The sequence below is a fragment of the Chlamydotis macqueenii genome, chromosome 5, assembly GCF_036417535.1.
Source record: "Chlamydotis macqueenii isolate bChlMac1 chromosome 5, bChlMac1.mat, whole genome shotgun sequence".
Taxonomy (NCBI): domain Eukaryota; kingdom Metazoa; phylum Chordata; class Aves; order Otidiformes; family Otididae; genus Chlamydotis; species Chlamydotis macqueenii.
This window is the reverse complement of record NC_141560.1, coordinates 70,506,173-70,521,266: the sequence shown is the minus strand read 5'-3', so window position 1 is coordinate 70,521,266 and position 15,094 is coordinate 70,506,173. Positions and strand designations below refer to the sequence as shown.

At 61.9% G+C, this 15,094-nt stretch overlaps 3 protein-coding genes across 3 annotated transcripts in view; 1 reads left to right on the top strand and 2 right to left on the bottom strand.

Annotated features, from left to right (window-relative positions):
- Positions 1–7,698, bottom strand: part of KDM2A (lysine demethylase 2A) — a 38,767-nt gene extending 31,069 nt beyond the window's left edge. Inside the window, exons 1-3 of the mRNA XM_086750005.1 lie at positions 7,565–7,698; positions 7,103–7,130; positions 5,523–5,627 (exon numbers count right to left, since the gene is read on the bottom strand). Coding sequence (XP_086606131.1) covers positions 5,523–5,627; positions 7,103–7,130; positions 7,565–7,584 — 153 coding nt within the window. The 5' untranslated portion in view covers positions 7,585–7,698. The remainder of the gene's footprint in view (positions 1–5,522; positions 5,628–7,102; positions 7,131–7,564) is intronic.
- A 1,622-nt stretch (positions 7,699–9,320) lies between these two features.
- On the bottom strand, positions 9,321–10,481 carry LOC147600636 (rho-related GTP-binding protein RhoF-like). Its single transcript, XM_086748396.1, has 5 exons — positions 10,353–10,481; positions 10,071–10,158; positions 9,803–9,912; positions 9,579–9,713; positions 9,321–9,488 (listed from the first exon to the last, which is right to left on the bottom strand). The coding sequence occupies exons 1-5, from the start codon at positions 10,479–10,481 to the stop codon at positions 9,321–9,323; spliced, it is 630 nt and encodes a 209-aa protein (XP_086604522.1).
- Positions 10,482–12,044: 1,563 nt separating this feature from the next.
- Positions 12,045–13,474, top strand: LOC147600635 (mas-related G protein-coupled receptor member H-like). The gene is made up of 2 exons (XM_086748748.1): positions 12,045–13,101; positions 13,134–13,474. The coding sequence occupies exon 1, from the start codon at positions 12,087–12,089 to the stop codon at positions 12,999–13,001; it is 915 nt and encodes a 304-aa protein (XP_086604874.1). The 5' UTR covers positions 12,045–12,086; the 3' UTR covers positions 13,002–13,101; positions 13,134–13,474.
- The last annotated feature ends 1,620 nt before the right edge of the window (positions 13,475–15,094 follow it).

Genomic DNA, 15,094 nt, shown 5'->3' with positions numbered 1-15,094 from the left:
CAGGACATCCATGAAGGCAGATCTACCGGCTCAGCTACGACAACTCCTGTTCTCTGAGCGCACAGGTACACGCTTCAGGGCGGCAGTTGCCCCCAACCAGCTCCTGCCACGGGATCGCGCTGCGGGTGCGCTGTCCGCTGCGGCGATTCAGCGTGGTACGCCATGTTCCCCCTCACCTTATTAACAGGAGACATAGATGTAACCTGCAAACATTGTTTGGAAAGTCAAGTGCTCCTGCGCTGTTTGCCTGGTCGCTCGGTCAGCACCGCAGCTTTCAAGGCACAGCCGGGCTCGGGACAGTAAGGAACCAGCGGATATTCGCCTCCTGCGTTCCTCTCCGCTGGCACGGAACATCATCCAGTTGGTTTCACGGATGTATTCTGCTAGGGACCAGCACACTCTCGCATCTTTCAGGATCCAAAGGCTCACAGGGATTTCTAAAGCTTTCTAAGGACAGCCTTCAGTCACTGCTGGCTTCCACCAAAGAGCTACCCAGACCAAATCTGAACAGTCCCTAAATTATTTAGAGCTCAATTATTACACCTGGGTCATTTGGAATGACTCACTGGTGTCTTCAGTTTGAGGCAGAGGCATGTGGGAAGAGATTAATCGCCCTACTTGCACAGGTCCTGTCTAGACTCAGAAATGGAGGTGTGTCCAGCAGATGAGGGACATTTGGCCAGACAGGGTTTCACACAGGGCTCTCTCACAAACTCCAGAGCCCTTTCAGGCAACAGGAGGGAGCATCACTTGGCAGGGCAAGGGATTGCCAGTGTCAAATTTCACGGCGGGGCGACGTACAACCACCCAGATTCGTACGTGGCTCATCCCATGCTTCAGTACCTGTGGGAACTACGCTGGTAGGCTCACCCCAGCACACACGTACGAGTCCCGGCTCCACGGGACCAGCCCTGGGAAAGCCAGTATCCAGCAGGACTGGCCCCTGTCAAGCACACTGAGATGTGAGGATGACAAACGCCAGCAACTAGTAACACCACGGTAACACAGGGCTGCAAGAGAAACCTTCTCCTCCACGCTCCCCAAGCTTCATCCCTCAGCTGATGACTCCACAAACTGTAAAGCTCACATGAACTCTCGCCCTGGGGATAGCGTGGACACCAACATGTAAGGACAAGTTTGCTAACTGCTGTTTCCAGGAGAGGCCTCAGTTTTCGGCTGGTAGGGAAAGGCAGAAGCCTCCTCTCAAATTTCAGGTAAGCATCTGACCAGAGGGCAGGGCAGGACAGCGCTAAGGCAGGACATGGATTGCCCCAAGCGATGGGAGAGACAACATTTCACCCCTCACCTCCCATATGCTCAAGCACCCAGAAAACTTCAGAGCAGGTGGGTCTCCTCCTCCACAGGCCCCTTTCCCTTGGTGGGTGTCACAACCACCTCCAACAACCAAAACAGGGGTGCCACTGCACCCACCAGGGATGGTCACTCAGGGCCCAGGTGCCACAACACCTTCAGCAAGAGCCATGCCCGAGCCCCAGAAAGCACCCATCGCCCCGAGCGAGGGTGCGGCTCCAGCACGGGTTCTCTCCAGCAGCAGAGCCAGTTTAAGATGTTCCTACCCCACCCTGTCTCCCCATCTCAGATCACCACCTCTCCAGTCTCACCAGCTTTGCTGCTGGGGCTGTTAGCTCACCAGCCCAGCACAGACAACAGTTTGGATTAGATGCCCCCCTGCCAACTTTCATCTCGGGCAGGATCCACAATCCCCTGAAGCAGTGTTCAGCTCAGGGGCATCAGCTTCTGAGACACTAACAGAGAGAGGGAGAGAATCTCTTAAACCAGCTCTGCCACACCGGCAACCCCCACTTGGAACCACACCCTGACAGAGACTGCTGGCTTGACAGCAGCGGGGAGACCACAACGGGCAGGATTTGTCGTTAGGGGAACGGCCCCCTCCTGCTATGATCCCCCAAGCCACCCAACGCTGCTGCCCTTCACTCCGAGCGTTGTCACCGAAAGCGTACGGCACCACTTCAGGGATGTGCTAATCCCAACTCGTAGTTCACAGTCTTGTGAGTCTCAGTTCACAGTAAAAGCCTGGCAGAATTACCCCCAGAAGGCAAGATTTCCTCACGCTTCCAGCGCCCAGGAATACTCGAGGACTCCTCTGCAGAACAGGCAGACACCAGCCTCGCGTCCCACTGAAGAACCCTTCGGCAGCTCCACGGATTCACACGGACCTGGACAGGTAAAGTGGCTTTGTGCGCGGTGAAGACTGGCGTAAGAGTGAAACCCCTCCTCAGCAGAGCACTGCGCAGGCGCTCAGAGTTTCTCCTAGGTCTCGGATCACCTCACGGAGGTCCGGGAGAGAGCCGAGGCAGCGCAAGGCAAACTACGCACGCTGTGAGGAAACGGCTGGACAGCCTGAACCAGGCAGAGTATCCGAGCATTGCAGCACCAGACTGACTGAACTTCTTTTTCTCCAGAGCTGCTCACGCTGCCGCTCCTGCTTTAAGAAGTCCACGTCGCTGCTCCAGGTGCCAGCGCGCCCGTTCAGCTCCGTGGGGAGCCGAACAGCTTCGTGTGACACGGGCTGGGTGCGACCACCCAGTGACAGCCAGCGGAAGACTTCGGAGCCCCAGAGAGGGACCGTGGCACTGTTAGTGCCGGGGCCGGCCTGTCGCTCAGGCCGCAGGATACAACAGAGCATTTCAGCTCTTCAGTTAATGGCCTGCAAACCACGCAAGCTCACCGGGACACGGCTCCTCCAAAGTTTAACTGTTTCAGACGGGTGCAAGACATCCTCCCAGTGACAGCCCAGCATCCAAACGAACTCACCGAGCCCTCGGGAGTTGCGGATGTGGAGCCCGAACTAGGAGGCAAGCACAGTTAGAGCGGTGCGACTCACCTGCGTAAGCGCCATCATACTACACAGGGACGTGTGACCTGGCAGAGAATTCTTGTAGGAGGTGACTACATGGGAAGCACAGGTGGATTTCTCCTCAAAACCCCAGATCTTTCACCAGTACTGACAAATGCATTCAGGAAATCTACACAGATAAGATTTTTGTCAAACCGGAGGAAGGTAACACCTTGCTCCGGCATACCGCTCGTACGTATTGCTCACCAAATAAAAGGGCACAAAATGCCAAGACTTTCTCTACATCCTGCTGGAAGCCAGGCTGGTGTGAAGGCCAGGGGACACACTAAAAGGTGCTGGCTGTGCAGTTACCCTGGCACACCAAACCGCAAGCTTCTCTTGCCATCTCAAGCCACTGGTACCATCGAACCATCACTTGCCCATGCAATTAATTCACCTCCACCACCACCACCACTATAAACTATTCTGGTCAAGGCTGTTTGGCTGGTAGGACTACTATTACACTTGGATTATTATTTTTTTAATAATAGATTTATTCTTTTGCTATCACATCCACATCAATCCCCAGTCACGCACAAGAAACACCCCCTATCTAGAACTTTTAATGCAGGAATATTAAAATCAACTCCTAAGACCAGGGATATGCAGGAGTAGGATATTCAAATAAGTTATATCCAGCACTTCTGGATAATTCACACGTTCAGCAAGGGCCAGAAACGCTAGCTAAGAGAACAGCTCCCCACATTTCAAAGTATGCATCTCAGGGGGGAAGAAAAAAAAAAAATAATTTAAAAGTCGTTCAATAAGGGAGTGTCATGGACACAGCAAGAGTGTAACAAGCTGGAAGTTCCCAGGAAAAGCAAAGCAGGAGGCATGAACTAAGCCTCACCTGCCACACAGGGGTCATGCCTCCTCCTCTCGGCAGCCGGCCAGCGGAGACAACGTGCATGTGAGGCCACAGCAGCCCAGGTGAGCCTCACTCTCTGCTTGCTGCCCATGTGCCTTCCCAAGTCCCTTAAGCATGTAGCTCATCAGCGTGCAGCCATTTATCCAGCTTAGAACACTGTGATGGAGTCCAGGCCACCTACACCAGGACAGCAACATTTCCTGATGATTTTTATTTGTGAAATTACAAGGATTTTAAACTGGTGAGTTACTGGCCGCTACTCCCTTTCATCTGCCGTGTCTTTATCCGGCCATTCTGGGTTTCTTCTGCTCAAAGGGTAGCTAAGATCACAGTTTAACCGAAATCTGAAGGCAGTGTTGTCTCCAAGAGAAGCTATCCTGCCACTCCGACTACCGGCTACAGAAACAGTCACTCCCCAGTCAAACCAGCACCTTGAGCTGCGTGCTGCACAGTTGCGGGAACAAGCGCGTCAGGACGAGGGAGGAGGTGGGACTGCTGCTTTCGGCAGCACTGCCAAATTAAAGCATCCACCAAAGCACTTGGGAAAAGCAAGTCATCTTGAAGGGCCCACAGATGTATTACAGTTTGGGGTTGGTTGGTTGGTCTGTTTTGTTTTTTTTTTTTAAGATTAAAGACCACTTCAAATCGGAGTCACTTCAGATTCCCAAAGTGGGCTAAGGCGGCTGACTACAGAAGTACAGACGCCTGTCACCAAATCATCTAGTATGAGAATCCTCTCCGCAAAAAGCAAACACGCAGTTTTATTCCAGTGCTGGAATAACTGCTTCTCCCCTCACTGGAGGATTTCCCTCCCTAGGCCACCTACAAGCCGCGCGCTGGCCACAACTCCCCAGCACGGCACCCAGTAGCAACGCGAGAGCAACAAGAACCGCTCAGTCTCAAGGATAAAGCTTAGTGCCGAGTACCACACCACCTCACACCAAACGATTTCAGAGTATTAAGGGATTTACCTTTACAGGCAGCACCCTGAAGGTGAGGGTACGCGTAGCGCCGTGGTTCAGAGAGGAACCCCGTCACAGCCTCAGCTATCGCAGAGCTGATGTTCACCCTTCCCAGCGAGTTTACAACTGCCTCAAAACAATGCAAAACCGACCCACGGGAGACACAACGGCTTCCCTCCTTCCCCGGGATCTCCACGAATATCATCTCAGACCCTCAGAGCAGCTGCTCCCAAACTGCTCCCAGTTACGGCCCAACTCCCAGACCAGTGGCATCGCGTCGTCCTTCAAACGGCAGCGCAAACATCAGGCAAGCCAGAGCTCCCGACAGGGCCTAACGAGGGCCTGACTTTTGAAACAGCTCTCTCGTCAGGAGAAGACACGCGTGTGTGTGCACAAACACAAGTAAACGTGAGCTTGAAGCTGGTTTTCTCAGATTTCGCAGCACGCTCCAGTCAAGTCCAGGCCAACGTAATGGTAACACACAGCGCTTCAGCTTCTCTGCTTGCTACGAGCACATGGAGAAAACTCACCGTGCCAGAAACGACACCGACACTCATTTCATGTTTCTATCTGGCAGCGCCGCAAAGCATCTTATCCAACCCTCGCCTCTTCCAGAGTTCAGTAACCAAGTGCCCTCCGTTAGGACAAACTTTGTGACACAAACAGGACCCACGGAACCATCTAACCCTCCGCCAGCTGAGCTGCAGTGATCCACCACAACGCTTTTTGGGGTTGTTTAAACCTGTTAACCCCAGAGAAAGCCTTTTCTTTCTTCAGTTGCAACAGAACTCGATTGTTAAGGGCCAATACTGACCAGTCTTTGGCTGTAACGGATCCTCTCTTCCTCGGGCTCCATCTCCGACTCTTCTGAAGAGAGCGAGAAGGACACTCCAGGACTGCTGTCTTCCTCCTCTTCCTCCTTCGAAGTCAGAGGGAAACAGTGAAGCAGGGCACAGAAACACACAACACCTACATCCCTCACTTTGAGGCCGACTCCACACCACTGCGCAGGGCTGAGTGAACGCGGTGGACGAGTCCACCTCAACTTTCAACGTTCCCATGCTAACTTTAGGCATGACCTAGGGTAAATGACTTCACCAGCTGTTCTGTAACACGACATGAGCTGCAGGTCTCAGACCAAGAAAGGGCCCCTCCTCTACTACCAGCACAAGTGGCAGCTCCGTTGACCCACACCGGGATATAAAGTAGGCGAGCTGCTGTCAAATGCTGGACGGCAGTCAGGGAGCAGCCCGGTTTCCCCAAAAGTACAAGATTACGCCCTAGAGAACCAACTCCTCCAAACAAGACTGCCGTCCCCTGGATATCCCGTACCATGGCACTCGGGAGAAGCCACACGGGTACGGAACATCTCCTGTGAACAGGGAAGGCGCATGGGATCTCTCCTACGCACAGCACTCGAGCACGGCTGTGGGCAGGGGACTAACTCCTGTCTTGAGAAGACCCACACGCTCAGATCTCAACATCTGCCACCTTGTGACACCGCACAATAACACGGGAAAACCTCCCAAGGCGTCGGGTGGCACCTAAACCTTTTATTTTTTTTTTTTTTAAAGGAACAGCAAGAAACCAAAGCCCAGGTACATCGCAGCTCCGAATCCCCGTGCCTACGCCTACCCCAGAGCTCCGGGGAAGGAATCCGCCACCCCGCGCAGCGCTACAGAACCGCTACCATAGCGTGGGGAGAACTTGTTCCGTTCCCGCTCTTCCCCGACCCTCAGAGCACGGTTTGACAGCGAAGCGTTTCGAGCCCCGCTCCCATCTCCCCCATCCCCGCCGCCCGCTCCGCTCAGGACCGGGCTCCCCAACTCCGCGGAGACAGCCCGAGCAGTTTCCCCGCACTTACTAAACTCTGTTTATAAGGACCCGCACAACCGGAGTGCAACGCATCAGCCAAGCCCGAAACACCCCAGCACGGGGTAAACCCCCAGCCCCATCCCACCCCCGCCCTGGGGCCCCATCCCGGGCTGGCCCCGCCGCCGCGACCTCACCCCCCCACGCTCCCCCCCGCCCCGGGTCCGGCAGAACAAAGCAGCGGTGGGGCGGGGGGGGGGGGTGGGCTGTGGGTCAGGACACCAGTCCCCGGGGGAAGCTGTCAGCCGGCACCCACCGGTCCCGGGAACCGCCCGCCCCCGCAGCCCCCTGCCCACCAACTTCCCGGCCCGGCCCCCACGGGAGCCGCCGAGGAAGGGGAGACGCACCCGCAGCCCTCCCCGGCCGGGACAACGGGCCCAGCCACCCGCGACCGGTGCCCCGCCGCCCGGCCCCTCTCCGGGGGGGACTCGCGGAAACTTAGGGGGCGGCGGGCTCCCCCCCCCACTCACCCACCCCGCACCCCTCTCCCCGCCCCGGTCCCGGTCCCAGCGAGCGGCTCACCAGGTCTCTCCTGCGCCTTTGTCCTCTTCTAACGCCGCGACGGGGAGAAACAGAACAGACGGAGGAGGAGGAGGAACCCCCGGGTCAGGCAGCGATCGCGCCCGGGGCCCGGGCCCGGGCCCGCCGCCCGCGCCGCCCCGCCGGCCCCACCGCTGCTCCCCCCCCCCCCCAACTCCGCCCTCCGCGCCCCGCCGCCCCCGGCGCGGCCGCCGCGGCCAGCGGGAGCTGACAGCCCCACCGGCCGCCCCGGGCCGCTGCCCGCTCCCGCGGGCCCCGTTCCCCGGCCCGGCGCCGCGTCCCCCCGCCGCCGCCGCCGCGCCGCACCGTACCCCCCCCCCCCGCCGCCGCCGCCGCCGCCGTACTGCCGGGCCGCCGCCGGTCCCGCCGCCCGCGCCCCGCCGCCTCCCTCCGCGCCGTTGCCCCGCCGCCGCCCCCCGGCCGGGACGCGGTTCCCCTCCTCACACAGGAGCCGCCGCCGCCATTTTGAACCCGTCAGACTCTCACATACACACTGACTCGGCCGCCGCACTGCGCCTGCGCCGCCCGCAACCTCCCCTGACCCCCCCCCCGCCGTCTCCCCCGCCGCCCGCTGCGCGCATGCGCCGCACTCTTCTCCCCCCCCCCCCCCCCCCCCCCGCCCTCCCCGCGCCTCCGCCTCGGCGCCGGGGCACGGACGCCGCGGGCGCGCGCACGCTCCTCAACCGCCCCGCCCCGCCGGAGCGGGAGCGAGCGCGCACGCGCGGCGTGAGGATTGGCTCCGCCCCTCCGGTTGGCCCCGCCCCCCCATCAGTTGGCTCCGCCCTCTCCCCTGCCGCGGGCACGCGACTGCACGGGCGACCGCAGGTATGTGCGCGCGTGCGTGTCGCGGCGCGTACCCGTGCACGTACGGCTGTGCGCGCGCACGCTGGCACCTGCGGAGGTGAGGAGGCCTGCGCGCGTGCTCGCGTGCAGACGTGTGAAGAGGCGCACGCATACACGCGCAACGTGCGTGTGCGCACACCTGTATACACGCAGCACGCATGTATACAGACCCGTGCACACGCAACACGCGTGCACACACCTGTGTACATGTAGGACGCACGCAGACCTGTACACATGCAGTACACACGCGTGTACGCACCTCTGCACGTGCAGCACACGCGCACACGCCTGTACATGTGCAGCAGACACACAGCTGTGCACATGCAACACACATGTATGCACATCTATAAACACGCGGCACACGGGTGCACACCTGTAGACACGCAGAACACACATGTGCACACCTGCACATGTACAGCACACGTGCACACACACCTATGTACATGCTGCACATACAACTATATACATGCAACACACGTGTACACACCTATATACATGCAGCACACGTGTACACACCTGTACATGTGCAGCACACCCCCTGTGCACATGCAGCACACGCATAGACATCTATATACTTGCAGCACACACCTGTAGACATGCAGCACACACATGTAATTACTTGCATACATAAAGCACACATGCATACACACCTGTACACGTGCGGCACACATGCACACATGCTTATATACATGCAGCACACATGTGTACACACCTGTACATGTGCAGCACACACATACCTGTATACATGCAGCACCCACACACCCCTGTACGTATGCAGCATGCATGTATATACACCTGTATACACACAGCACATGTGTATCCGCACCTATATGCACACAGCACACGTGTGCACACCTGTATACATGCAGCACACGTATGTACACACCTGTAGACATGCAGCAGACACACGTGCACACATACATACCCACAGCACATGTGCGTACACACCTGTACACGTGCAGAACGCATGTGTATACACAGCACACGCGCAGCACACGCGTGTGCACCCCTGCGTACGCACGCCCCAGCCACGCAGCAGGGGGCCGCCGGCCCGCAGAGGGTCCCCGGCCGGACCCCGTCGCCCCGCCGTCACCCGCAGGGACCGCGTGTCGCCGTCGAGCGTCGAGCTTTAATGGCGGAACTGCCCCCAGATCACCCCGTGTCCCCTCCCTGCCAGCAGGAAGGGGACCCCCCACCCAAAAAATAACAACAGTCCTCTGGTCCCGGACCCCGCGGGGCTCGGTGCAGCCTGGCTGGCGGGTTCCGCGGTGGGACGGCTTGGCGGCGGGCGAGCGCGTGGTGGGCTCGCGGGGCGGCGACGACGATGACGCAGCAGCGGGGTCCCGAGGGTGGGGGCTCAGCAGAGGACGCAGCCCCTCCGGGGTCGCCCCCGGCGCCGATTCCGGCGGGCGGCCCCCAGGGCGGCGCCGCAGGCCTGGGCGAAGATGGCCCCCACGTTCTCCTGGTAGCGAGCCGAGCATTCGACGTAGGACACGGCGCGGACCTGCCGAGCCATGGCCACCCCCTGCGGGGACACCGCGGGGAGCGGGGGGGAGGTGTCAGACCCCGCCTTGGGGACCCCCGGCTCCCCCACGGCCGCGGGGGCGGCACTTGCCTGCTGGTGGGAGACGGGGTCCCGCCGCCCCTCGCGCGGTTTCCGCGGCCCCGTCCGCTCGCGGCGCAGGTCGGTCTTGCAGCCCACCAGCAGCACCGGGACGCCCTTGCAGAAGTGGTTCACCTCCGGGTACCACTGCGCGGGGACACGCGTGTCACGCGCGCGCGGGACGGGGACACGGGACCGGCGGCAGCCACGCGGGGCGCGCGCGGCCCCCTCGTTACCTTCGTGAGGACGTTGTCGTAGCTGCTGGGGTCGGTGACGTCGAAGCAGATGAGGACGACGTCGGCGCCCGAGTAGGACAGCGGGCGAAGCCTGTCGTAGTCTTCCTGTCCTGCCGCGCCGGGGAGCAAACCATTACACACCAGTTCCTTACTGGGCTGGGTCCCCCTCCGCCCCGGACCGCCAGCCTGGGGGCGCGGTGGGGGCCTGGGGACCCGCCAGCTGGGGTGCGGGGTGCGCGGCTGCCCGTCGCGTCCCCTCCCGTCCCACCTGCCGTGTCCCAGAGGTGGACGGTCACCGGCTCGCCGCCGACGCGGAGGGAGGCCGTGTACTTCTCGAAGACGGTGGGGACGTAGCCCTGGCGGGGGACAGGGACCCTCAGACAGGACCCCCCACCCTAAAAGCGAGGCAGAGGGGGGGCTGACCCCCTCCCCAAGCCCCCCCGCCCACAGCCCTGTCTGTCCCGTCCCGCGCCCGCCGCCGCTCCCCGGCCGCAGCAGGTGACCCGAGCCCGCCGCGGCCGCGTCGCAAGGGGACAGGGTGGTCCCCTACCTTGGGGAAGTCCCCCTTGGCGAAGGCCAGCAGCAGCGACGTCTTCCCGCAGCCCCCGTCCCCCACGACGACAACCTTCACCTCGGCCTCCGAGGGTCCCGGGCTCTGCCCACCGCGTTCCCGCTGCATGGGGACGGCCGGCGCGGTGACGGAGACCGGGAAGTGGGGCCGGGGCCGGGGGTGGTGGCAGAGGCACCCGCCCGGCCCAGGCTGCGTCACCGCTCGCACGCACCCGGGCGTCCTGGTCGCTGTGGGTGCCAGTGACCCTTCCACACGCGTGACGCGCCTGGGCGTGCAAGGCTCCCTCTCACGCCTGTCACACACGCGTGTGGCTCACGCAGGCGGCTCCATCTCCCGCGCGCTGCTCGCACGCTCGGCTGCTCGCACGCACCCGCGCGGGTTCTCTCGCACGCACGCTCCCCCCTCAGCTCCCCCCTGCACGCGCCCGTATCCCCGCGTGTGCAAACACACGCGTGTGCAAACACACGCGTGTGCCCCCGGACTGCTGAGCGCCCACCCCAACACCCCGCCCCCCGCCCCCCTCCGTGGGGTTTTATTGCCCTGAGAACCCACGGGAGGCAAAGTCCAGGGTGGAGGGAGGCACGAGGAGGGGGGGTGACTCACACCTCCGCCCCCCCCCTCGCCGGTGCCACCCTTTCTGTCACCACCCAGGTGACGTTGCTGCGCCGTGCCCTGCCGGGACGCCTCGTCCCGGTGACCCCGGCGCGGGGCGACGAGCTGCGACACCCCGCTTTTCTCGGGGACGCTGATAACCCCAATGCCCCCGACGGTGCCGTGGCTCCCCACGTTGACCCCGCAGGGAACGGGACCCCCGCCACCCCGCTCCCACCTCCGGGGACGCTTCAGACCCCAGCGATTTGGGACGCGGGGACGTTTCGTGCTGGTGGCCGTGCGTGGGTGCCCGCTCTCGCCCGTGGATCCGGTGGCCACGCAGGGCGGAAGCCTGAACCCGCGGCTCCGAATTCCCACCCCAGGCCTGCCGCGCGGCCGCGCTGGAGGAGAGACGGCGGCGAGGCCGGCGGGCTGGAAGGGAAATGCGCGCGGTAATGACCAATCTCCGAAGGATGCCAGGGTGCGGAGAGGAGGCCGGAGCAGGCTGAAACGATTAGGAAGGTGGTAATTACCAGCCTAATGAGATATCAGGTTGAATCCTAAAAGCATCCAGATTCTTTCGCTGCGAGATGCTGCTGCTGCAGGGTTCGTCCTCTGGGATATTCCCTCGGACCAAACATTTCCTTTCCCGCAAGACCGACAGAAATTTGACGGGAGGGGAGGCTCCGTGATGCAGCCTGAGACGGCCCGGCGCTCTCTCGCCACCTGACCCGTGATCTTGCAGAAACGCCCCGAAGAACGGCTTGGTTTTGGGGGGAGAGAGGGGCTGCGCGGGTCTTCTGAGGACGCGGAGACCCCGGTTGTCCTCGTGGGAGAAGACCGTGGCCGAGGAGAGCCTTGGAAAGGTAGGGGGTCGGGACCGGAGCCCAGCCTGGGGACCTGCTGGCGTCTTCCCGGAGCTTCCTGCAGCCCCGCTCCCGCGCGCATCCTCCCTGTGGGCACTTGGAGCCCCTCCAACCTCTCCTCCGCCCTCAACCCCCCAGCCACCCCCCGTGTCCCCAGCCCTGCTGGGCCGCATCGCCAGGACCCCTCTCCCTGACACGTCCCGCTAACTCCGCGTCTGCTCTGACCGCAGCCGGGGACCACGTCCCGCCTCCCGCCATGGAGGTCAACCTCGCGTCCCCAACTCCTGCACCGCCCACGCCGGCCACTGATGGAGACAGCCCGTGCAGGATAGATGTCGCCGACATGGCCGTGGACGGCCTCACGCTGCTCGTCTGCCTCTGCGGGCTGCTGGGGAACGGGGCCGTCCTCTGGCTCCTGGGCTTCCGCATCCGCAGGAACCCCATCACCGACTACATCCTCAACCTGGCCTTCGCCGACTTCACCTTCCTCCTCTTCATGGTGGCCTCGGCCGTCCTCTACGTGATGGAGAACGTCTGCTCCACCGCTGTGTCCCTGTTCTACCTAAGGTCGCTCTTCCTTCTCTCCCTCTTCTCCTACAACATGGGCCTGTACCTCCTGACGGCCATCAGCATCGAGAGATGTGTGTCCATCCTCTGCCCGCTCTGGTACCGCTGCCGCCGGCCCCAGTGCTTGTCGGCCATGGTGTGCGCCCTGCTCTGGGTCCTCTCCATCGCCGTCATTGCCGTGGTGACGTCCCTGTGCCTGTGGCAGGACCACGAGCACTGCCGCGTCTCTCTCATCTCCATGTACGTCCTCAACTTCGTCATCTTTGCCCCGCCCATGGTCATTTCCAACGTGATCCTCTTCGTTAAGGTCCAGTGTGGCTCCCGGCGGCGCCAACCTCGCAGGCTCTACATCGTTATCTTCCTCACCGTCCTCTTCTTTCTCATTTTTGGCGTTCCCCTCAGCATCTGGAATTTCCTCCAGCAGTTCAGCTACGCCAGCGTGCCCTCCCAGGTTGTCTTCCTCCTCGCCTGCATCAACAGCAGCATCAACCCCTTCACCTACTTCTTGGTGGGGAGCTGCCGGAGGCACGGCTCCTTGGTGTCCCTCCAGGTCGCCTTCCAGAGGGTCTTCGAGGAGACGGCAGTCACCGCGATCTCCAGCTAAGAGGCCACTGTCTCCTCACAGGCTGTGCTGCCCACCTCAGCTTCACACTCAGCTGCCCACCCTTGCTCCTGGCCGGGCCCGCAGGTCACTGGGCCCGCAGGTCACTGGGCCCGCAGGTCACTGGGCCCACAGGTCACCTTCCTGTGGCTGCGTGTTGGGATACATCCCATCCCTGATCCCTTCCCCATCCCGTCCTGACCCCATCTTGTCCCCATCCCCATCCCAAACATAACTACATCCCCATCTCCTCACCATCTGCGTCCTTATCCTCATCCCTATCCCCATCTCCATCCCCATCCTAAACCTAACCACATCCCATCTCTATCCCCATCCTCATCCTCATCTCTATCCCCATCTCCATCCTCATCCTGTCCCCATCCCTATCTCCATTTCTCATCCCCTCCCCATCCTCATCCCTATCCCCATCCCATCCCCACCTCTATCTCCATTCTCATCCCCATCCCTATCTCCATTCTCATCCCCTCCTCATCCTCATCCTCATCCCAATCTGAACCCCATCCCCATCCCATCCCTATCCCCATCCATATTCCCATCCCAGCCCTATCCTCATCCCTGTCCCCATCCTCTCCCCATCCCATCTTCATCTTCATCCCCATTCACATTCCCTATCCCATTCCCATCCCAACCCTAGATCCCATCCCCATTCCTCATCCCCATCCCCATCCCCATTCCCCATCCCCTTTCCCATTTCGCATCCCTATCCCCATTCCCATATCCATTCCCCATCCCATCCCATCCCATCCCATCCCACCCCACCGCACCCCTCCCCGTCCCGCCGGCCGGTCCCCGTTCCCCGCGGAGTGCTGGGCTCTGCTGCCCTCCAGCGAGAGAAGAGAAGATGGGAACCCGCGACCCCCCGTCCCCGCTCCCCCCCCTCCGCCCCGCGCTTCGGTCACGGCCCACGGGAAACCCCGGCCCCGCTCCCCCCGCCCCAATAAACGCCGCTGCCTCCGGCCCCCGCCTCTTCTTCCTCTGCGGCCGTCGAAAGTGGGGATTGTGGGGGGCTGGGACATCGCGGGGTGACCCTCGGAGGTTGTGGGGCTGGTGGGAAGGTGTGGGACGTGGTGGGGCTGGTGGGAAGGTGTGGGATGTGGTGGGGCTGGTGGGAAGGTGTGGGATGTAGTGGGGCCGGCCGAGGGGTGTGGGACATGGTGGGGCTGCTGAGAAGGTGTGGGACGTGGTGGGGCTGGTGTGAAGGTGTGGGGCGTGGTGGGGTTGGTGGGAAAGTGTGGGATGTGGCGGGGCTGGTGGGAAGGTGTGGGGCGTGGTGGGGCTGCTGGGAAGGTGTGGGACGTGGGGGGGCTGGTGTGAAGGTGTGAGGCGTGGTGGGGTTGGTGGGAAAGTGTGGGACGTGGTGGTGCTGGTGGGAAGGTGTGGGACATCGTGGGGCTGGTGGGAAGGTGTGGGACGTGGTGGGGCTGGTGTGAAGGTGTGGGGTTGGTGGGGTTGGTGGGAAAGTGTGGGATGTGGCGGGGCTGGTGGGAAGGTGTGGGATGTGGTGGGAGGATGTGGGACATGGGGCTGGCCATGGGGTGCAGGAAGTGGTGGGGCTGATGGAAAGGCGTGGGATGTGGCGGGGCTGACCAGGGGGTGTTGGACACGGTGAGGTGGTGGGAAGGTATGGGATGTGGTGGAGTTGACCAGGACGTGTGGGACGTGGTTGGGCTGGCCGAGGGGTGTGGAACCCTGAGGAGAAACAGGCCCAGAGCGACGGTGTTTGGTCCGGAGCCATCTGACGCACCGCTGCCGGCTCCGGCACCGTCCTCCTGCGCGCCCGCAGCTCTCCCCGCCGCCACGACCGCCCGAGACCTCGGCCGAGCCGTGGGGAGGATGCCCCGTGGTGACCCCCAGCCGTGGTGACCCACAGCCGTGTCACCCTGCTCCTGGAAGGCGGTGGCCGGGCTGGGGACCACGGACTCCTCCTCCCCTCGCTGCTGCACCCCATCCTGCTCGCACTGGGCGTGCCGGCGTGGTCCCGGCTGCATGCAGCCGGGATAATTTTTGCTCCGGAGAGCAAAAGCTCTCTGCGTTTCCTTCGGCCGGCAGCAGGACCGTGGCACGCGGACCGAAGG